This window comes from Nycticebus coucang, chromosome 7 (genome assembly GCF_027406575.1).
Source record: "Nycticebus coucang isolate mNycCou1 chromosome 7, mNycCou1.pri, whole genome shotgun sequence".
Taxonomy (NCBI): domain Eukaryota; kingdom Metazoa; phylum Chordata; class Mammalia; order Primates; family Lorisidae; genus Nycticebus; species Nycticebus coucang.
Window position 1 is genome coordinate 132,525,091 of NC_069786.1, and position 20,760 is coordinate 132,545,850.

The following is a 20,760-nucleotide window of genomic DNA, read 5'->3' on the forward strand; positions in this document are numbered from 1 at the left end:
TGCCTCTGGCATGAGCAGAGGTCAGCTCTTTAATAAAATTCAGCAAATGGGCATCTGCTCCCTTATTCACCCTGAAGATGTTTCAGGATGTGCCCTGGTGAAGAGGGTGTGCGAAGGCCTCCTTCATAAAGCTCATGCTCTCACCAGGAAATGCAGTGCCAACCAAGGGATGCCCGGTGGACGAGGGCTCCTCCTGGGGCTCCCTCCTTCAGCTTCTGGGGCCCAGAACTTCCTGGTTTCCCTGCACCTTCTAGCATCTTACATCTGAGGGGAGGGGGTCGCGTGGGTGCTGCTGAGCCTGAGGTGACCCCCTGCAACTTTTCCACTGACAGCCACTGTGGAGAGCACAGGTGGCCTGAGCCAGGACACGCAGGATGTGAGCCAGACTTAGAGGGTGGCATGGCCAGGAATGAGGACAGACACGGTCCAGGAGCTGGGCTTTAAAGGACGGAGATTGCCTGGGGCAGTTCGGTAGGAGCTGACACAGCACATCTGGTGGCAGCTGAAAGAGGGTATGACGTGTGGGGCCGAGGCACTGCCCATAGGGTCAGGCTTGGTAGGGGTGTGCCCTTCTAAGTGAGGCTCTTGTGCGTTTTTTTGTCTTGAGTGAAGTGAAAGTCCTGTCACCCCAGGGCTGGAGGAGACGTAGGAGCTATGAGGCAGCCTCAGGTGGCGGGATGGACGGGCAAGTCCAAGGCCTCGGGAGTTTTGTCCAGAGGCTGCCACCAGCGCTGCCCCTCCCGCCTGGGCCTAGTCAGACACGCAGAACAGGCAGAGGGTTGGAAGGAAAGGACGCTGGAGCCTCCTGGCCAGGAGAGATGGGGGAGAAGGGGGCAAGGCAAGGCCCACCCTGTTCAGCATCTTTCTTATTGACGAGGATGAGTATGCAGAGGTGCACGCTCAGAACAGCCAGGAATAGCGAAGACCATTGTAAAAAGCAAAAAAGTATAGCCCCAGGGCGCAAGCAGACGAAAGAATAATGGGCTGGAACAGAGAGACGAGCAGGGGCCCCACCGCACCTGCATTGGGGTCGTCACGGCCCTTGGTGAAGCGTTGGGGCCATCATGGCCCTAGGTGAATGTCTCAAAAGAAATGCTGGGATGTGCTACTCTTGTCAAAAGCCGGCTGGGTGATGGAGGGGGTTTACGTCGTGACATGGATGCCGTGTGCTCAGCTTGGCACTGGTCACCACCGAGGAAGTCAGCCCTGGGGACAGGCACACTAGCTAGATTTAGATGACAACTGAGTACAAGAGTCCCCACTGTGGGACCTGTAGGAGCTCAGAGATAGAGACGCCAGTGGTGTCAGGCAAAGTTGGGAATTAACGTGGCCTACTGAATGAGAGGACACACCCAGACAGCGCAGTACTCAGGAACAGGCGGCCTCAGGGCGGCAGGGGTGGCTGTGTCGGCCTGTGCTTCCCGGCAGGGTTAGCTTTGCACCTCTGATTACAGGGACATGCACGCTGACGTTTTCCCATGTCCTGGCGCAAAGCCATTTCTGAACACTTAATGGGGGGGTAGGGTGAAGACTTTTGGAACCTGGGCAAGAAATACTGGAAATGAGCAAAAATACTCACTATAGGCTTGAACATTGACTAACACATTGTTTTAGGATCAGGTGGTGATCTTGGGGTCTCTAGACAACCTCCCCCACCGAACATCATATGATCGCTGAAAGGTGAGCACTGAAATTATACATAAAATTTTAATTCATCCAGCCTTTTATCTGATATTTAATGGGATCTAGTATTCTTAAAATATATCTCAGAGCTACTTCAGAAAGATTAGTGCAAAACCTTGGGCCAAGGGCAGGGAGAGCCAGGAGTGGGACCGTCCTTGGCGTCCTGTGAGTGGAGGCCCCGCAGGTGTGGGGGGAAGATGCGTCTTGAGGTCAGTATGGGGAAGAAGCTAAGAGCAGGGAAGATAAAAGGGTCTGTGGGCCATGGCCTGAGGACGCCACAGTAAAGCAGTGAGGAGGGGAGCCAGCTGTTGAGGAGTGAGAAGAGGATGGACGTAAACCGCCCATGTGGATGGAAACCTCGTCCAGAGATGCCGGTCCGTGGTGGTTCTGAGCAGACTCTGGAGCCAGACTCCAGCTTTGCGTCTTCCGTGAGTCACGAAACATCTCTCTTGTTTGTAAAATGCAGGTGCTAACGACAGAACATACTGGAGTGGGTGTTTGGGAGGTCTGCGTCACGTATGGGAGAGCCCCACACAGTACCTGACCAGCGTGACTCCTGTAGGGCTGTGCTGTGAACACTGCAGTTAGAAGGGTTAAGGAAACAGTGTGGGGGATGGGATAAATAAATATGAATGATCACACACACACTCCCACCTAGGCAGACAGGAAGCTGATGGAGAGGGAGGACCCAACAGAAGTAACTGATCAAGATCCCTGAGAGGGTGACAGGTGGGGCCAGGACAAGCTTGGAGGCCACCATGGAGACGCACGGGGAAGCAGGTGGCCAAATCCCTCCTGCCAACGCCACCTCCTGTCCTGTCGCCAGGACAGCAACCTGTCTTCATGTGTACTGTGGCTGAGGACAGATGTGTACGTGTACAGTGCAGAGTAGCCTGCCGGGAGGAAAGTCACCGGGACGCCAGACTGCCACAGCTGCTGCAGCCCCGGGAGATGGAGTCAGCCCACGGGCAGACACTCGATTGGCACAGGTGCTGCTGCCCAGGGCGTCCTGCTCGCTCGGGGCTCTCTGAGGGCCCTTTCTTCCACGGGTCCATGTGTGTTGGGTACAGGGAATGAAGACTGCCCCTTCCCGCTGGTCTTGGGATGGCCAGGGAGGTGCATCTGGGCGTTCTTAAAACCACATGTGTTCTCAGATACCTTAAGCTGTACATTTTTTCATTTTTCAGTATATAACATTTTCTAGAACTTTACAAAATAAAAATATTTTAAATTCAGTTTGATTCAAGGATGTTTATATTTGAGTCATGGCACCCTTCTGCTCACAGCCCTGCAGTGGCCCCTGTTCCCTCAGTGCACGAGTGAGTCCTCTCCAGCAGTGTCTCCTGATGTCCACCCCCCACCCCAGCCACCCTGGCCTTCTGTTCTTTTTTTTTTTTTTTTTTTTTTGAGACAGTCTCAAGCTGTTGCCCTCAGTAGAATGCTGTGGAGTCACAGCTCACAGCAACCTCAAACTCTCTTGGGCTTAAGTGATTCTCTTGCCTCAGCCTCCCAAGTAGCTGGGACTACAGGCGCCTGCGACAATGCCCGGCTATTTTTTGGTTGTAGTTGTCATTGTTGTTTGGCACGCCCGGGCTGGATTCTAACCCGCCAGCTCCAGTGTATGTGGCTGGCGCCCTAGCCACTGAGCTACAGGGACGGAGCCTGGCCTTCTGTTCTTGAATTTACCAGGCTCATTCCCTGCCCTGACCACCCTGTCTCTTTTTTTGTCATTGTCAAGTCTTGGTTCGAAGGTCCCCTTCCAGGCAAGACCTACCCTGACCACCCTATCTACAGTGGTTGACCCCCACAGGCCAGGGCCTATCCCCTTTCTCTGTACACACACCACCTTCCAGCATCCTCTAGGTGCTGGCCTGGCTACAGCGTCAGTGCCACTCAAACAGGAATCTTTATCCATCTTTCCAGATCAGCGACGGGTGCCGCATATCCAGAAAAGCTGCTGGCCACAGTATGTACTCAGAACAAGTCAGCGGCATAGCTGAATAGATTGCAAAGAACCTTGTCTTTGGACTTATGAAAATGCTAAATCATGAAATGAAGAATTTCTAGGACTTGGACTGTATGCCACCTGTGTTTTGGTGTCATTTTTTTCAGTGTACTTTTCTGTTCTGGTTGAATCACATGTGCGTCCCTGGCCATTTAGAACCATGTCAGCCTCCTCTTTGATAAAAATGAAACTGGATGGAGTAAGCTGAGAGTTTCACTGGTAGTGAATAATCACATCTGTGTATTGGTTTTAAGCTTTAATCAGTAGCTTTAATGAATGAAGAATTGGCAGGTCTACTATATCGACTTCTAAACCCTATTGCTGGACATTAGAGTGAGGAAAAATAGTGTAGCATTTTCCACTGATGATGATGAAGTGACAGTCACGTGTAATGAGGAGAAGGACGAGCCAAGAATGCCTGGTGTGTGCGCTCATTCAAGATGACACTTTCCTCTCTGTTCTTGGTGTTTTTATTCATTTCTAATGTATCAGGGTAATTATGGGAAGAGAAAAATAATCAAAAAGTAGAAACTCACCACTTCACCTTTCCAGACTTCAGTCGTGCAAAGCAGAGGATTTTTAATCCCCCATAGCAGAAAGGTGATGGAGAAGTAAGTGCTGGTTTGTGGCCGTCAGGTGGCGCGTGGGGGCGAGGGAGCCTGGTCTGCTCATCCTGGGCTGGGGGCTCCAGTCCAGCCACCTGCTGTTACTTGCAGGGCCTTGTGTGATGTTGCAGGAACGTTGCTTTGGGATTTTTGCAAAATCTACTTTTTAAATGCTTACCATTGTATTCTTTTGCCTTTTCTGGTCCGACGGCAGACACGGGGCTGGGTGACTCCGTTTGTTCCAGCCCAAGTATCTCCAGCACCACCAGCCCCAAGCTCGACCCGCCCCCCTCCCCTCATGCCAACAGAAAGAAGCACCGAAGGAAGAAAAGCACCAGCAACTTCAAAGCCGATGGGCTCTCCAGCACTGCCGAAGGTAAGGCTCTCAGGGTGCGGGGTGAGAGGCTGCACTCCGGAACATTTGCTGATATTTTTCAAATTGGTGAAATCAGACGTTCCTACAACCACAGTAATGCAGGTCCCTCACGTGCCTTCGGTTTGCAGGACAGCACGAGGGGGGTCCTGGGGCCTTCTCATCACTGGCTGATTCTCAAATTACTCAGCCCAACCTCTGGCAGTTACCACTGGTGGTGGTGATGCTGGAGTCCGGTCATGTGCCTGGTCACATTCTGTGGTCTTGCCCTGCCGTGGCTCCCTGGAGCGGCAGTGTCCACTCATGCTGAGGTGGGCCGTGTCCAGTTACTCTGGTGAAGACCATCCCCACTTGTAATCTCGGAGCCATCGCTGATGTTGGCTCATGGGACAGCTGTCCCAACTCTGCCTGTAGCACCATGTTGTGAGAAACATCTCTTCTGTTAATGTCTATCAACCATTCTTACCTGTGTGCTCTCAATATCGCAGCTGTCAGAGGTCGTCTAGATTCTCCTGGGACTTGTCGAGTCCTTCCTTTGTTATTATCCTCAGTGGCAACTGGATGTGATCTTTCTGAAGTGGCTCCTTCACACGAAGTTACTTTTTTCATGCCATGGAGAGGCCCCGTGCACACACACACCACACTGAATTAACTGCATTAATTTTACCTCTCAAGTTAAGGAACTACCTCAAAGGAAAATTAAAATTGCAAAACCTTGTCGTAACACGTATCATTACTTGTGAGACCAACAACAGTCACGTGGCCTCAGGAAGTGTTCCACATGCTGGGACCGCCTTTAATTATCATGTCTTTCCTCCTTGCCCTCTTTCTGCCGTGGTTTTTCTGAATACTGTGCTCGTTTGAGTGTTCGGGTTTGCACCACAAGTTGTAAGCAGGCCACATTAGGGAAAGTGGCCGGTCCCCTCCTCATACCCAGAGTGGAATCTGCAAACACACAGTGCGTGTCCCTGGGAACGGGCGGGCGCAGGGGCGTGTCTCCGAGCCTCTGTGGGTGGGGCGGCGTCTTGGTGCTTCTCATGACAAGACCCAGGTTCAGAACCCAGCAGCCCTCCGGGAAAGCCCTCCATCTTCACCTCGTTCTTCCTGTTTGTATCCCAGAAGCGTCCTGCTAGGAAGGTGACCCAATTAAAACTGATTTTCTCATGTGACAGATGAGGATTCTGACCATCAGCAGTGGTGAAAAAATAATGACTATGGGTCCGGCTGCACACCCCGAAGCCGCCGACCCCCCACTGGAAAAGCTCTGTAGAAGATATCTGTGTGGTAGCTGAATTTTATAGCATTGACAGACCCTCCTAGAGGAAATGACTAAATTTAAATCTCTTCTGAGTGTAGGAAAGTGAAATGCCATTGAAAGTCAGCTGATCCTGTCAGAGGCCTGAGGGACTCAGTGGCGCTCTCATGCTGAGTCACAGAGGACAGCCCCCACGTGGACTGTCTGCAGAGGTACAGAGAGGGCCGCAGAGGACAGCCCCCACGTGGACTGTCTGCAGAGGTACAGAGAGGGCCGCAGAGGACAGCCTCCACGTGGACTGTCTGCAGAGGCCAGCCCCCACGTGGACTGTCTGCAGCGGTACAGAGGGCCGCAGAGGACAGCCCCCACGTGGACTGTCTGCAGAGGTACAGAGAGGGCCACAGAGGACAGCCCCCACGTGGACTGTCTGCAGAGGTACAGAGAGGGCCGCAGAGGACAGCCCCCACGTGGACTGTCTGCAGAGGACAGCCCCCACGTGGACTGTCTGCAGAGGTACAGAGGGCCGCAGAGGACAGCCCCCACGTGGACTGTCTGCAGAGGTACAGAGAGGGCCGCAGAGGACAGACCCCATGTGGACTGTCTGCAGAGGTACAGAGAGGGCCGCAGAGGACAGCCCCCACGTGGACTGTCTGCAGAGGTACAGAGAGGGCCACAGGTCTGGCGCAGAACCCAGGGGTGTGAGGGGGAGAAGAGAGAGCGGCCATCTGGGGAAAGCCTCCTGTGGCAGCTGTGGCCTTCAATAGAGGGACTCAAGGCTCTCGAGCACTCACATCAGGGTGCTCTGTGACACCTGTAGACCAGTGGAAGGAGGTCAGCTGTCACCAGGAAGGCTGGCGCTGGGGCCTGAAGCCCATGCTATGGGAGGGAACCTAAAGTGACAGAGGAGAAGAGTGTGGCAGGGACCCACACCTCGGGGTGCTGCTGATGACAGGCGGGTGGCAGGTCCACCAAGCAGAGCGTGGCCTCACTTGTCCCAGATGGCACAGGTGGTTTCAGGGGGATGGAGGGTGCAGGTGCCAAGGAGGTGGATTTTGTTCATGTACTAAACAGAAAACTTGAAGAGCCAGGGCTGCTCTGAGAAGGAGTGACCCCTGGCCCTGCAGGCGGCTGCACCACTGGTTGGGCCTTTGTCTGGAAATGCGGCCTCTGGAAGGGTAACAGCACCCTGGCCCTGGATTCCTGGCAGGACCGGGTTTAATTACATGCGCCAGGGAAGGGTCTGGGCAGTGCGGGTTTTCCAGATCTTTAATCACTTGTCACCTTTTGGCATTGTCTTTGAATCGCAGTGCTTTCTGGGTATCTTCTTATCCAGGGTCTGGCGTTGAGGTTGTCCTTGCTAAAATGAAGGAATAGTCCCTGCAGCCCCGTGGTGTGGCCCCGGATCGCTGGTTCTCGTTAGTTTGCTAACATTCATGCAAGTTTGCATCAAGTGCTAATTTCCCTGTTTCCCCAGTGAAAAGGCTGAAGTAGAGAGAGGTTAAGTGGCTTTCTTGTCCAGGGTCAGCTTGCTGGTAGGTGACAGAACTGTCTCTTAATTCTCTGCCTCAAACTCTTTCCACCAGGCAAAAAGCAAGTCTTTGAGGTGTGTGGAGCAGCCTTTGAATCTAGGAGTGGGGCAGACTGAATAGCTTCCTTGATATTTCTGAGATTCCATGTAAAGACACTGACTTTTATATGGCTCATAACATCTCCAAGTTGTGTAGCAAAGATCTTCCTTTTAAAATGCAGGGCCAGTTTGGATTTACCCAATTTTATTACATAAGAAGCTATGTAGAAATCCTGGTGATTTTTTTTTTTTTCTCCCACATGGGTTCATGGTGCTTTGTCAAAGGTCTCTGAGGGGAATTTATTTTATTTCTCATCTTGTTCCTTTGGCTGTTTATTCTGGGTCTTTACCAAACCATGGTGTGGCTGATCCTGGGTGGATGCTGGAAGGTTATCTTATAGATAGTAAGTCACAAGCGGCCCTCTCTCTGTCATGGTGGAAAATGCTCCTCGCAGCTGCTCTCACTGAACAGTCGACTGTTGACAAATCCCCTTGACTCCAGAGTTGTAAAGGTGGCCTGGGACTTAGTTTTCCTTCCCTCTTTCAGAGAAGAATCTGAAATTGTGGCTCATGTTATTCTTTCATCAAATACACACGCAGTAAGGAGGCAACTGCCACAGAGACAGCGCTAAGTCCGTAGCAGACACTGCAGAGGAAAACTCAGTCCCTCTCCCTCCCAGACACTCAGAGCTTTACTGTGGAGACAAAACATGCAAGTAGCCCCTGGAGCTACGAGCGAGATGGGTTCTGCAGGTTTGTTCTTAAGTTGAGTTTGTATGTAAATTGGAAACAGGTCCATTTACCTATAATCTGTAATAGCCTCTGTCTGTAAGTGTGACTTGTGCATAGTCGGATGTTTATAACTAGGGGACTGCACGGACACAGGAAACTATACTCAGGGTGTCGGGCAGAATCTTTACCAAAGGCAGAGATGCTCAGAATTGAAAATGTTAGCGAAAGCTAACCTGTTGTACAGCTTAATTTTATATTCTGCCAATTTAGGACAGAATGGTTATCTTATTAAATAAAACTCTGCGGAAAGCATCCCTTTTTCATTAAATGCAGTCTATTTACAACTTAAAACACCGGTGGTGGTGAGTTAATTAGTCACAAAATGGAGTTTTGTTTTCACTTAGATACTAAGAAACAGATGTCGCTCTTCTTGATCAGTTACCTTTTACCTGAGGACTTTTTGTTATTAATTAGTTGATGTTTTGGAAGACACTTTGGAGAGAAAATAAAAAATTGTACATGCGTAACGTACAGGTTTTCTTTTTCCGGCCTACCCATTATTACAAGAAAGCACTATGTCAGTGCTGCACGCTCTCGGTTAAACTGGAGCTATCCGGTTATGTTGACTATCATGCACTTTAAGCCATTGTTGAGTGACTTGGGAATTTTGCACACCATGCTTGGGAGGACAGTGTGTTTGCTTTTTTAGACTAAATAGGCCATACACGGTGCACACGTGTGCATTTGTGTTAGAAGTCATGGCTTGGGAACCGTCATTGTCAGTGTTAATTTCCTGTCTACAGGGCCTTTCTCATTTAATTCTGTGTTATTTGGAGGTGGCTGGAGGGGAGGGGGAAGGGAGATGGATGACAGCTGATTGCGCATGTGTTCCAGCCATTGGCTGGTCCTCCGTCTCCTCCTTTTCATCTTGAGGACGTTCCACTGGCCCTGTGTGTCTGCTCCTTTTTTTAATTTTGCCAGTGACTCTGACTGAGAAGTCTCCATGAACAGCTCCGTGGAAACTCCATAATCAACAGTAATTTTTTGATCCAGTAAGGACTTCTTAATTAAACTTCTTTATTATTGAACAGTTGGCTAGTACATCTGAATAGTTGCGCTGAGCAGTTAATTACAGCAAATGTGAAAAACCAGGTATCAGAACATGTTCCTGAAAGATTTACCTAAAATGTAGTAATTTTGACTCTGCTAAGGGTATTGAAGAGACTGTCAGGGTTTCATCCCCCCTGAGCCATCAGAGACAGGAGAGGCCATGTATCCTGACGGACTCACCTGCCCTGCACAAACCAGATCATGTTCCCAAAGAGAGTGAGTTCTCTCTCGGGTTGTAATTCCAGCTTCCAAGAGAATGAACTTGCTGAAATTGAGTAGATCTGGGTTTACTGTAGACATTGACATTGTAGATTAGGCACAGTTGACTCAAAAGCCATCCTGCAGGGTACAGTCCGGCCGCCACAAACACACACAAGCTGTAAGTGCTCTCAGATCCTTTGTGGGAGCCGGCGGGTTGGAAATAAACAAAGCTGAGTGGATGGCAGCAGGGCGGCGGGGCAGAGGATCCCCATCATGAGGAGCCCACGGACCAGAGGATTGTTGGTAGTTGTTTTGTTTTGTTTAAGTACACACAAACTAAAAAGGTTAGATTTCAGTCCCTGACGTGCCTCAGGCACCTGCTGCTGCAGGAGCCATGCCTGGCTCTGGGTGTCATGGGTGGCCTGGCCTGTGGGGTGCACAGGGCCCTGTAGAGAAGGCAGGGCTGGTACACGGAATACCAACTGCCCACTCCGGGAGGCTCTGAAGAGGGGCATGAAGCTCCCTGCAGAAGGAAATACCTGCCGTGCCAGGAGGAAATCCAAAAAGTAAATAGAAGCTAAACCTTGTCATGAGGGGGCTTAGAGTTCCAGGGTGGGGGGAGTGCAGCTCCTGATGCAATTCTTCAGGCGCCCCATCCCCTGGACCTCCTGCCATGTGGAAGTGGAGACTCATGTTTGGAAAATGCACACTGTTTACAAGGGTCCTTTCTAAAACACAGGCAGGTGATAGCCCTCGACGCTTTGCCTCACTCAGAGAGGCACTTTTCCTGCCAGTACAGCTTGGCTGGCACTAGCTGGCACAGGCTCCAGCATCCACCCACAGGGAACTTGGCTCAGCAGGTGTCCTCCTGCCCTGAAACTGGGACCTGGCCTAGCTCAGGAGACCCTGAGTTGGACGACTTCCAGGAGAGTCTGGGATCTCACTCGAACTCTGCTTCCTGGTGGTCAGTAAAATGTTTGCTCTGTCAGGGTCTTTGAGTATCAGTCACATAAGCAATGAAACAGTGACCTACTCCGACCCAGGTCCAAAGCTGGGAGTGGCAGGTCTGTTCTGGTAGCCCGAGCTGCCCAGCTGGGTCTCCTTCCTGCCCCACTCCTCATCTGCATCTTCACGTTCCCTGGCGTGTGTTGTCACACAGCACGGGGATGCGATCGTCACGCAGCGTGGAGAGGAGCGGTGTGGCTGTGCCCGGATCTCACGTGTCAGGATGTTCCGTCTTGGCCTCTTGGCCCTCCAAGTCCGTGCACTCAGTTGGACAGGGGTGGTGGGGCCCTGGGAGGCGTATGTGTTCAGATGCGGTAACTGAGCACACGTCGTCTTTCCTCCTCCTTCCTGCAGTGCAGACATATTCCTCTTCCTAAATGTGAAACTGCAGGAGATGGAGACTGTCCACGTGAAAGCCACTTGGCAAACAGGGCAGAATAAGGCTGTGTGCGCCTCAGCCCAGGGTGCCACGTCAGAGCCCCGCAGAGAGGGCAGAATGAAGCAGCGTGCACCTCAGCCGAGGGCGCCACGTCAGAGCCCCGCAGAGAGGGCAGAATGAAGCTGCGTGCGTCTCAGCCGAGGATGCCACGTCAGAGCCCCACAGGCGGTGGCTGGAGCAGCAGGAGAGATGTATTGGTCATGGTTCTGTGGGCTAGAAAGTCCAAGGTCCAGGCGCTGCCACCTTAGTCCTAGTGAGACTCTTCCTGGCTTGCAGGTGGCCATTTCCTTGCCTTTTTCTCACATGGCCTCCTGAGGTGTCTGCAGGCAGAGAGTGAGGGGGACAGTTACAGGGCACCACCCTCATGATCTCACCTACCCTACTCAGCTCCCTAAGGCCCAGTCCCCAAATACCATCTCATGGAGGGGGGGTTAGGGCTTCAGTGAATTTTGGGGAGAGAGAAACTTTCAACTCATAAAACTATGTAACGTGCTATTCCTGTCTGTGGGGGTTAATGTGCCTGTGGCCCCCACCTACCCTGTGCCATTTAAGGAAAGCATTTCATGCAGAAAGCACAGACAGAGCCAGGTGTGGTGGCTCACGCCTGTAATCCCAGCACTCTGGGAGGCAGGTGGATTGCCTGAGCTCAGGGATTCGAGACCAGCCTGAGCCAGAGCAAGAATATGGGCACAGGTTTTTGTAAGGGCAGTTTGAAGTGGAACAAGGCAGGTAGTGAATGGTTAAAACCCCCATTGTGCATTGAGATCCCACATTGCTGATTTAATTATTAATCAAACATCTGCCCCTCCCAGCTGCTGGGTCCAGTGGTGGTTGCAGACTCTTGTTTTTCTGAGATGTATCATTAATGCTCTGGAGAAGGCAAGGTTTGAGAGCAACACTGTGGGCTTGTTTTGTAATCTTTGCTAATGTCCCACCTTCCCAGTCCCCTCTCTGGTCTCTAGTAGTAGGCACCAGGTGTGCAACCCGGGGTGCACGGCCAGCACAGGCTCGGCAGATGTCACCGTGCACACACATAGCCTCACCTCTCGTGCATGTGGGATGTGGAGAAAATTGGCCATTTGTCTGTGGGGTAATGGGCTTTGCTGCAATATGAAAATCTACCAAATGGTTAAATTCAATGACATTATATCAGAGTTCATGAAAAGTGCCTACTGCACCCAGTTTAATTCTATTTAATTTTTTTTAAGGAGAAAAAAATCAAAAGGAAAATGTTTTAGTTTTCTCTTAAGCTGATTTCTCTCTGCTTTTTCTTAAAAGTGCCTTTCTAGTTGCCACACAGTGATGTGATCATTATCTGCCACCTCGTCGCCTTGCTGCCTCTACATGCAGTAAAATACAAAAAAAAAAAGAGAGAGAGAGAGAGACCAGGGGAGCTTGTGAAGTATGACTCCCCATCCCAAGACTCATTGCCCATGATTCGTACCGCTTGACAGTAATGATCTTATTACAGTACTGTGGACCTTGAAGAGATTTCATGAGGGGAGTGAAAGGACGAAACTCCGTGTAATCAAGTGGCGCTGAATATTCCACGCGTTTTTGATCACACACTGATTGGGCACAGTCTTAGCCCATCTTTTAGTCAATTATGCGTGGCCCCTGTGCTCCTCAGATAGTCGGGAACGCTGATGGCTGTTGTCTGGGTTTTGGCAGGCAGCCAGGGGTTTGAAGTGCCTTGCACACCGTCATCCCAGGATAAGTGCTTTTTAGTTGGAATTGATTACCTTTCTTTGGGTTTTGCTTAATGGCAAAACTGCATTTGGAGAGGGCTTCAGGTGAAAAATGGACATATTAGCCATTTAGAGTATCCGGACTCCTAGTCAATTGTTAGGCTTCCCTTGTTTCCATCTAATTTCTATTTAATGATGTAATGTTTGATAATATAGTTAAGACACTTCACCACATTTGCTGCCGAGCACACATGTTGAGCGTCATGAACAGGTTCAATTATGTGGCCACCACATTCAGATTCCCAGATCAATCCAGGGGACGCTCCAAGCTTTGAAGAAAGATGTTGGTGAGTTTCCATCTTGGCTAAAAAGCTTTAATTATCTAAAGATATTTTCATCTGCAGGAAAGTAGGCAGTGAATTCTTCCTACGTTGACTCTTAGGTAACGTGGAGCACGCATCGGCCTGGCTGGGTGGGGCTCGCTCTGCTGCCCTGTGGGCCTCTCATATTTGTATCATTGTTTACTTCTTACGCTTGGTCTGGGGGTCTAGGGAATTTGAAAGGGTGGGGTTTTTCCCACCAGAATGATGTGCATGGTACTGCCTGTTGATCAAGGTCAGACACTGGAGCAGATGACAGCACGTCTTAGAGAAAACTGTTACAAACCGAGATTTTTACTTTCTCATTATATTCTCAGTTCACATTCTTGTCCTGTATTATAGATTGTCTCAGAATCATCAGACGGAAGAACTTCAGAGTTCTTTCTTTTTTGGCATCGTGTGCCGGGCAGAGTGAGTGTGCGCTGGGAGATGCTCCGAGCACCCGGCTCGCGGGGAGCTGTGAGGCGGAATCCAGCCACTGGCTCCAGTGGCTCCTTCAATATCCTGACTTGACTCTTTCAGATTAAACAAATGGGTAGATTGGTTCTTTCACTCGGTTTTCATTTGGGCCTTCCTTGCTTTCTGCATGTAGGAATAATTTTCCCCTTTGGCTGGCTCTGTACAAACCATGATCTACTGGAGGTGTGCTGACCAAACCAGCCCTAAGATAAACGGCCAGAATTTCTAGCTTGGTGTTCATAAACACAAACACATGGGGTTATTTTCTTGGTTCAATCATGAAAACAAAGTATTTTCTATGAACATTTAGGTGAAGTGATACCTCTTTCAAAAAGGATATTAACTGTACACATCTAACAGGAAATCAAAGTTGACTATCCATTAGCAACAGTATTGCCACTGAGTACGTGTCGGGCTCTGTGATTCAATCCTGGTGCCATTATCCCCATTTTTGTAACTGAGGAAACAGGCTCCTAAAGTTTAACTGACTTGCTCAAAACTGCAGACACAGGGAACAGCCGCACCGGCCTCCATCCAGGTGAGGGGACCAGAGCCCACCTTGGCTGTCCCCACGGCGACCTTCCCTCCCTTGCAGTGTTGTGTTTGTCTTGTCTTTGATCTCGGTTTCAAACGTTGGCTTATCAAGGCCGTTTCCTATGGACTAAGTGTAGGATATAAAATGCAGGATTACAATACGTTATCTAAAGGATATGTCTTAATTCTAATAAGTTAATATTCAAACCATGAAAGTTTTGACATTTAACCTATGGCTGTGGATTTGTCAATCAGGAGATTGACAAAATGTATTTTAATAACACTCAGAAAATGTCAAACCCACAATTAGTAAATGACTAATGTTTTAAAGGCTGTAGTACAGAAAGCTGCTGTGTATAATGATGATCTGTTTACAGCCTGGTCATTTTACCTGAACAGGTAAATCTATTTCTCACATTTGAAGAGAATCGAAGAGTTAGTAAATGTGAAGAAACAGTTTGATCAGTGAATGTAGAATATTCTTCTAATTAACATAGGATTATCCTGAACAGGCTCCGTAATTACACAATTTGAGATCTGTGAATTTTATTGGCACTTCCAACAACATTACTGATTCGTCACCTGTAGGAACATGTACAGGGAAGTTCACAGCTAGGATGGGAGGGCGGGCAGGAGGGAGGGAGGGCAGGCTTTATCTGCCAGAAACCATCTTGGCCGTGCCCAGGAATTGTTAGGAGCCACCATTGTGGTGTGGGGTTTCGAAGCAGTCTTGTTGGACAACTGTCAAAGAGTTGGCATAACCTGTGTCATCATTGGCTCTAGGGGCACGCTGGAGACTGGGGTCCTCAGCCTCCTTCTCCCTCCTCAGCTGTCTCAGACATAGGGAAGGGACTGAGGGGCACAGGAACAACCCCACCCCGTTTGTGGGTAGAAGGATGGGAACTGAGCCAGCCCTTGGCCACCTTTTCTTCCAGACCTGCACTGTCTTACCTGGGATGGGTCCAGGATGTCATCAGTGAGTAACTGATGACGCCAGGAACAGTGGTTCATGATGTAATCACAGCACTTTGGGAGGCCCAGCCAAAAGGATTGCTTGAGGCCAGGGGTTGAGACCAGCCTGGGAAATAGTGATATCCCCATCTCTTAAAAAAAAAAAAAAAAAGGAGAATTAAGCACACATGGTGGCACACACCTGTATTCGCAGCTACTTGGGAGGCTGAGGCAGGAGGATCGCAGAGGAGTTTTGAGGTTGCTGTGAGCTTTGGTGATACCACTGCACTCTAGCCTGGGCAATAGAACAAGATCTTGCCTCAAAATATTTTTTTTAATAAAAATTAAAAAGTTTGGGATCAGGCTGAGAAAGAGCAAGACCCCATCTCTACTGAAAATAGAAAAATGAGCCAGTGCAGTGGCATGAGCCTATAGTCCCAGCTACTTGGGGGGCTGAGGCAGGAGAATCACTTGAGCCAGAGAGTTTGAGGTTGCCATGGCTGTGATGCCATGGCACTCTAGCAAGGGCGACATAGTGAGAGTCTCATAAAAATAAATAAATAAAATGTTACATCCAAAATTACTTGCCACCTTTTCTTTCTCTTATTGCCAACTGAGGGATCAGCTTGGTTTACCCAGGAGAGGGATTTTTTCAAAGTTCTGTTACTTAAGGAGTCCTAAGGAAGGATTTGAAACCCATTAATTTATCGATCAAATGTAGTTCTTGCTTTAAATTTTGTCCTAAACCCTAAGAAGTATTTTGAATTGTGTACCACTCCACACTGTCGAGATCAGTGAGTACAGGGTGTGACCTTGATGGAACACCCTGTCAGCCACCCAGGTCTGCCTGGAGGGGCTCCCTGCAGCCAGGCCATCTGCCTCAGGGGACCCAGGTCTCCTGGGATTCTGGGGCTGAAGGGGGAACCCAGGGGAGGGGACAGGAGAGGACAGGACCGCAGGGCCGCCACAGCAGGAGCTCAGATGCTGGTGTTGCAGGGGACCCGGGCGCGGCAGGTGCCCCCCGGCCTTCTCCTCCGGCTCGGCCCCCTGCCCATGGCCAGTGCCTCCTCTCCAGCACTGAGACCCAACTTCCTTTCCTCCTTTCACTCTCTTCTGTTCTCCTTTTTTCTCTTAAGACTTTCTCTTTTATTTTCTCCTTCCTTCCATTCTCATGCGTATCTTAATCTTTTTCTCCCTTTATTTTTCTTTCCTTTCTTTTCTGATTTTTCTATTCCTGAACTTTTTTCTTGTGGCAAAGTCCTACACCACGTAAAGACCTTTGTTCAAAGACAGACCACATATAAGAAGGTGGTCCCATAAGATGACAGGTCCTTCTACTGGGCCTGCGACAAGTTCAGGTGTACAAACAGTTGGCCTGCCGTGCTGGTTACGAGGCCAGCTGCACAGGCGCACGACCGGGGAGCAGTCGACTGTACCCTCAAGGGTTGTGAAGGATTATCACAGGACATTACCACATTAGCCTTGTTGTCACGGTCAAGTCAGTGGCACTGACCATCCTGACTCACAGGGCTGCACAGCGTCGCCTCCACCCAACGCAGAGCATCTCACTCCCCACTGCACACAGAAGGTGGCTTCCCGTCCCCTCCCCTCCCTCCCCTCCCTCTCCTCCTCTCCCAGCGCTAAGACCTCCCATCCACATTCTGTCTGTGAAGCCGCCTTGCCCAGGCATTGCCGTCAATAGCCTCACACCACGTTCCCTTGTTCTTATGTGTCTGACTTCTTTACTGAGCTGGCATTTTGTGGTGAGGCAGGTGGCGGGCGCGTCCCTTTTTGCGGCTGACTAGTACTCCATTGTGTAGACTTACATTTTGTGCGTTCATCTGTTGGTGGACACTTGGATTATTTCCACCTTTTGGCTATCGTGAAGGATACGCAAAGAACACTAGCGTGTGTATATCCATCTGAGCACCTGTGTTCAATTTTTTTAGAATATAGACTCAGGAGCGGAACTGTTGGTCATACGGTAATGCTGTGTCTCACTTTTTGAGGCGCCCCCCAAATTCTCTCTTTACTTTTCTTTTTCTTTGAGACAGAGTCCCACTCTGTGCCCTGGGTAGAGTGTTGTGGCGTCATCATAGCTCACAAACTCCTGGGCTCAAGTGCTCCTCCTCCTCAGCCTTCCAAGTAGCCGAGACTACAGGCGTGGCCAGAACACCCAGCCAGTTTTTCTGTTTTTAGTAGAGATGGGGTCTGCCTCTTGCTCGGGCTGGTCTTGAACTCCTGAGCTCACAATCCACCCACCTTGACCTCCCAGAGTGCTGGGATTACAAGTGCCTGACCTAAAATTCTTCCCTTAAATCACACACTCTGACTTCACTTTTTCTTCATCAATAATATGGAATTAAAGAACCTCCTGTAATTGAGCAAATCAACTTTTAGGCTCCCTATGAATCAAAAAAAAAATGTGACTTAAACGTGTTACAGGTTTTTGTTTTGTTTTGTTTTGTTTTGTTTTTTGAGATAGAGTCTCACTACATCGCCCTGGGTGGAGTACCATGGTGTCACAGCTCACAGCAAACTCCAACTCTTGGGCTTAAGCGATTCTCTTGCCTCAGCCTCCCAAGTAGCTGAGACTACAGGCGCCCACCACAATACCCGGCTATTTTTTGTTACGGTTATGATTTTTGTTTAGCTGGCCCGGGCCGGGTTCTAACCCGCCACCCTCCGTGCATGTGGCTGCCACCGTAACTACACTGTGCTACGGGCGCCTAGCTGTGTTACAAATTTTTAAAGCCCCTTTTATGCATATGTGAGTGACGACTAATTCTTCATCCCTGCCCCCACGGACCCATGGCGCTCTTAACCTGGAATGCTGCTCAGACCTCTCCTCATCAAATGCCCTTCCCCACCCGAAGATGCTTCTGAACTGGAGAGTGTGTCTCTCCTGAGCACCATTTACTCCTCAGCCTGTGTGCATTTCTCGCTGTTGACTCTGAACTGGAGAGTGTGGCTCTCCTGGGCGTCAGTTACTCCCTCGGCCTGTGTGTATTCCTCACTGTTTCAGTGCCTCTGCACAGGTCAGCTTTTCCATTGTCTCTCGACACCTGCATTTTTTCCTATAACTTTCCAGTAATGAGTAGCCCAGAAGATAAATGGAATCTTAAAGACAAGAGATTCTTATTTCTTTCTTTCTGCCAACTCTGCTTTGACCAAGATGAGCTTCCAGATTTCACTTTAGAGTTGGTGACTTCGTCCGCTGCCGTATACTCCACCCTTTATGCTGTGGTTGGCACACATGTCCCAGAGTGGGCGTCACCATCCCTACCCCAAGCGACTTTATAGAGGAGGCTGGTTTTTCACACTGCTCTGCCCAGCTGGTAGTCCCCCTGTTCCTGTACATTCTTTACCTTGGGGTTACTACAGGTTTTAACTTAGGTCTCCTGAGGCGTGCGTGTGACTGCTGTGACCCTGTGTTTCATGGTTTCCCTGGCAGATAATCATATATTTTTTTGACTCTTCTGTTCTTGAACATTTGCATCCCCTGAGGATCCCCCGTAATGTAGGGTTGTTACTACCCAGCGCGTAGGTAATACTGGCTCTTTATAACTCGTTGCTTGCACTGTCCTTCCCTCTTCCTTGCAATTTAGGTATTTTTGACACAAGTTAATAACACACATTGTTGGCCACGCTCTGTGCAGGGAGTACTGCTCTGTGCTGCCTGGGGAGCTGGAGGCAGCCCTGCCCACCACAGGCAGCCCAGGAGGAGGCAGCGCATCGCGCAGCTTTGTCAAACTCCTGGGCCCCTCCACGACCTTGCAAGCCAGAATGTCCTGAGTGAAATCCTGGTTCCTGAGACCTGCTCCCAACTGGTACTATGGGTGGGAGAAGAGCAGAGCCGATGACGACATCAGGCCGGTCCTCAGTGTGGATGGGTGTGGGGAGGGGTGGGGGCTGGGAGAATCCGTGCTAGGCTGGAGGGAGAGTTTGTCCTGGGTACAGTGGCGATGTGGCTGGGGGCTGCTTACATAGACAGAGGGCAGAAGCTACCCATGGAGCTGAGGGCTGTCCGGGCAGATGTAGGAGAAATTGGAAAGGACCAGAAAAATTAAGGCTGTGCCAGCTCCTGGGGGTTGGCTAGGGGAAGAACAGTGCATCCTGGAGGCCTGGGCAGTGGGGAGGGGGGACGACTCAGTCACTGGCGGGAGAGGCCAGAGAGTGCAGGGGTCAGATCAGCCGCTCATGGGCAGGGAGGGGCACAGAAAAGGGATCCATGTGTCTTCCTGTGGCCAAGGAAAGTGAAACAAGATGGAGGAAGAGACTGGCTGGGCAGCTCCCTGGATGATTCTTAAATCACTAATTTAAAACTGAGATTTGAATTTATTTGGCCTTGGGGGGTAGCCTGGGCACCAGGGGACTCAACTGTGTAGCCAGGTTTAAGACATGGAAAGGACCGGCCTGGTGCTTCATGGTCCCAAGGCCACCTCCATTAGGATTCCGTATCTATTGAGCTTTTCCATCCTGCAGGCTGGAGAGCAGGGATATGATCGCAGCTCCCTGCACCCTCCAGTTCCTAGGCTCAAGCGATTCTCCTGTCTCAGCCTCCTGCATAGCTGGTACTGTAGGCGCACCACCGCCACCATGCCTGGCTGATTTTTTGTTGTTGTTAGAGATGATATCACGCACGTTGTGTTGCCCAGGCTGAACGCAAACTCCTGGCCTCAAGTATTCCTCCTACCTCAGCCTCCCAAAATGCTACAGGCATGAGTCACTGCCTCCAATTTTATTGGCTTAAATCAAATTTCAGACAAATTAAAGCTCAAATATTATTATTTGTTCTGTTAACCAAGATACCAAAATTACTATTTTAATAGGCAGCTGCTACTTTCAAGGCAAGTCGTCCTCCTCTGAAAGCTGCCCACCTCTCCCTGACATGAGCTGCTGTGTCAGGTGCTGGTGGGATCTGGAATCTCAGTCACTCTTGTGTCTGAGTGTAGGTGCTACCTGTTGGGTGGGACTTAGCTGGGGCCGTGCCCCCAAACACCTGCAACTACCTCTGCATGTGGCTGGGGCTTCCTTGCAACATCTAGGAGAAGGGAATCGCATGGAAGTTACGTTTCCTCTGTGACCTAAACCAGAGGTGTCGGTTCCCTCTGCCTGTAGTCTACACCGTCACAGAGTCCTACATAGGATCCAGGGGAGTAGAAATAGATTCTGCATTGTGATAGAGAGTGGCAAGGTTCTAGTAGTGGACCTGAAATATACAGTTTGCCACAGATAACAAGTAAATATACAATAGGTCACATTGTGATCGATGCAGCGGGAAAATAAAGCAGAGTAAGAGAACTCAGGACCGCCTGCGGTGGACATGGTTATTTTCTGCACAGGTGGCCAAGAAGGGCTCACTGAGGACACCCTGGAGCAGAGACTCCAAAGGGGCGAGGCTGTGGACCTCAGGTGGGCACCTGCCCGACAGAGGAATTGGGTTTTCACCATCGTCGTCGTGATGGCCACACTAAATCGTCACTTGTGCATAGTTAACATAATACCCTGTGTGCTCACCTGAATTCCCTTCTGTGGTTTAAAACAATCCGAATGTACCTCAATTTCTGTGATGTCGTTGTTCTCGGGTAATATAACTGCAGGAACATTGTATTTTATTTTTAAAGAATTATTATTTCTTGTTTCTTTATCCTTTAATTTGGAAGAGTCAATATCAAAGTATTTCAGTATCTACTAGCTTTTTCCCCCACGTACACATTCCAATATTTATAGGATTTATTATATCCAAGCAGCTTAATGAACCCAAAAATTG

At 49.9% G+C, this 20,760-nt stretch overlaps 1 protein-coding gene across 10 annotated transcripts in view; it reads left to right on the top strand.

Moving 5' to 3' along the window:
- AGAP1 (ArfGAP with GTPase domain, ankyrin repeat and PH domain 1) overlaps positions 1–20,760 on the top strand; it is a 547,645-nt gene that overhangs the window by 423,163 nt on the left and 103,722 nt on the right. For all 10 annotated transcript variants that reach the window (XM_053596986.1, XM_053596987.1, XM_053596989.1 and 7 more), the window contains one exon: positions 4,508–4,669. In XM_053596986.1, coding sequence (XP_053452961.1) covers positions 4,508–4,669 — 162 coding nt within the window. The remainder of the gene's footprint in view (positions 1–4,507; positions 4,670–20,760) is intronic.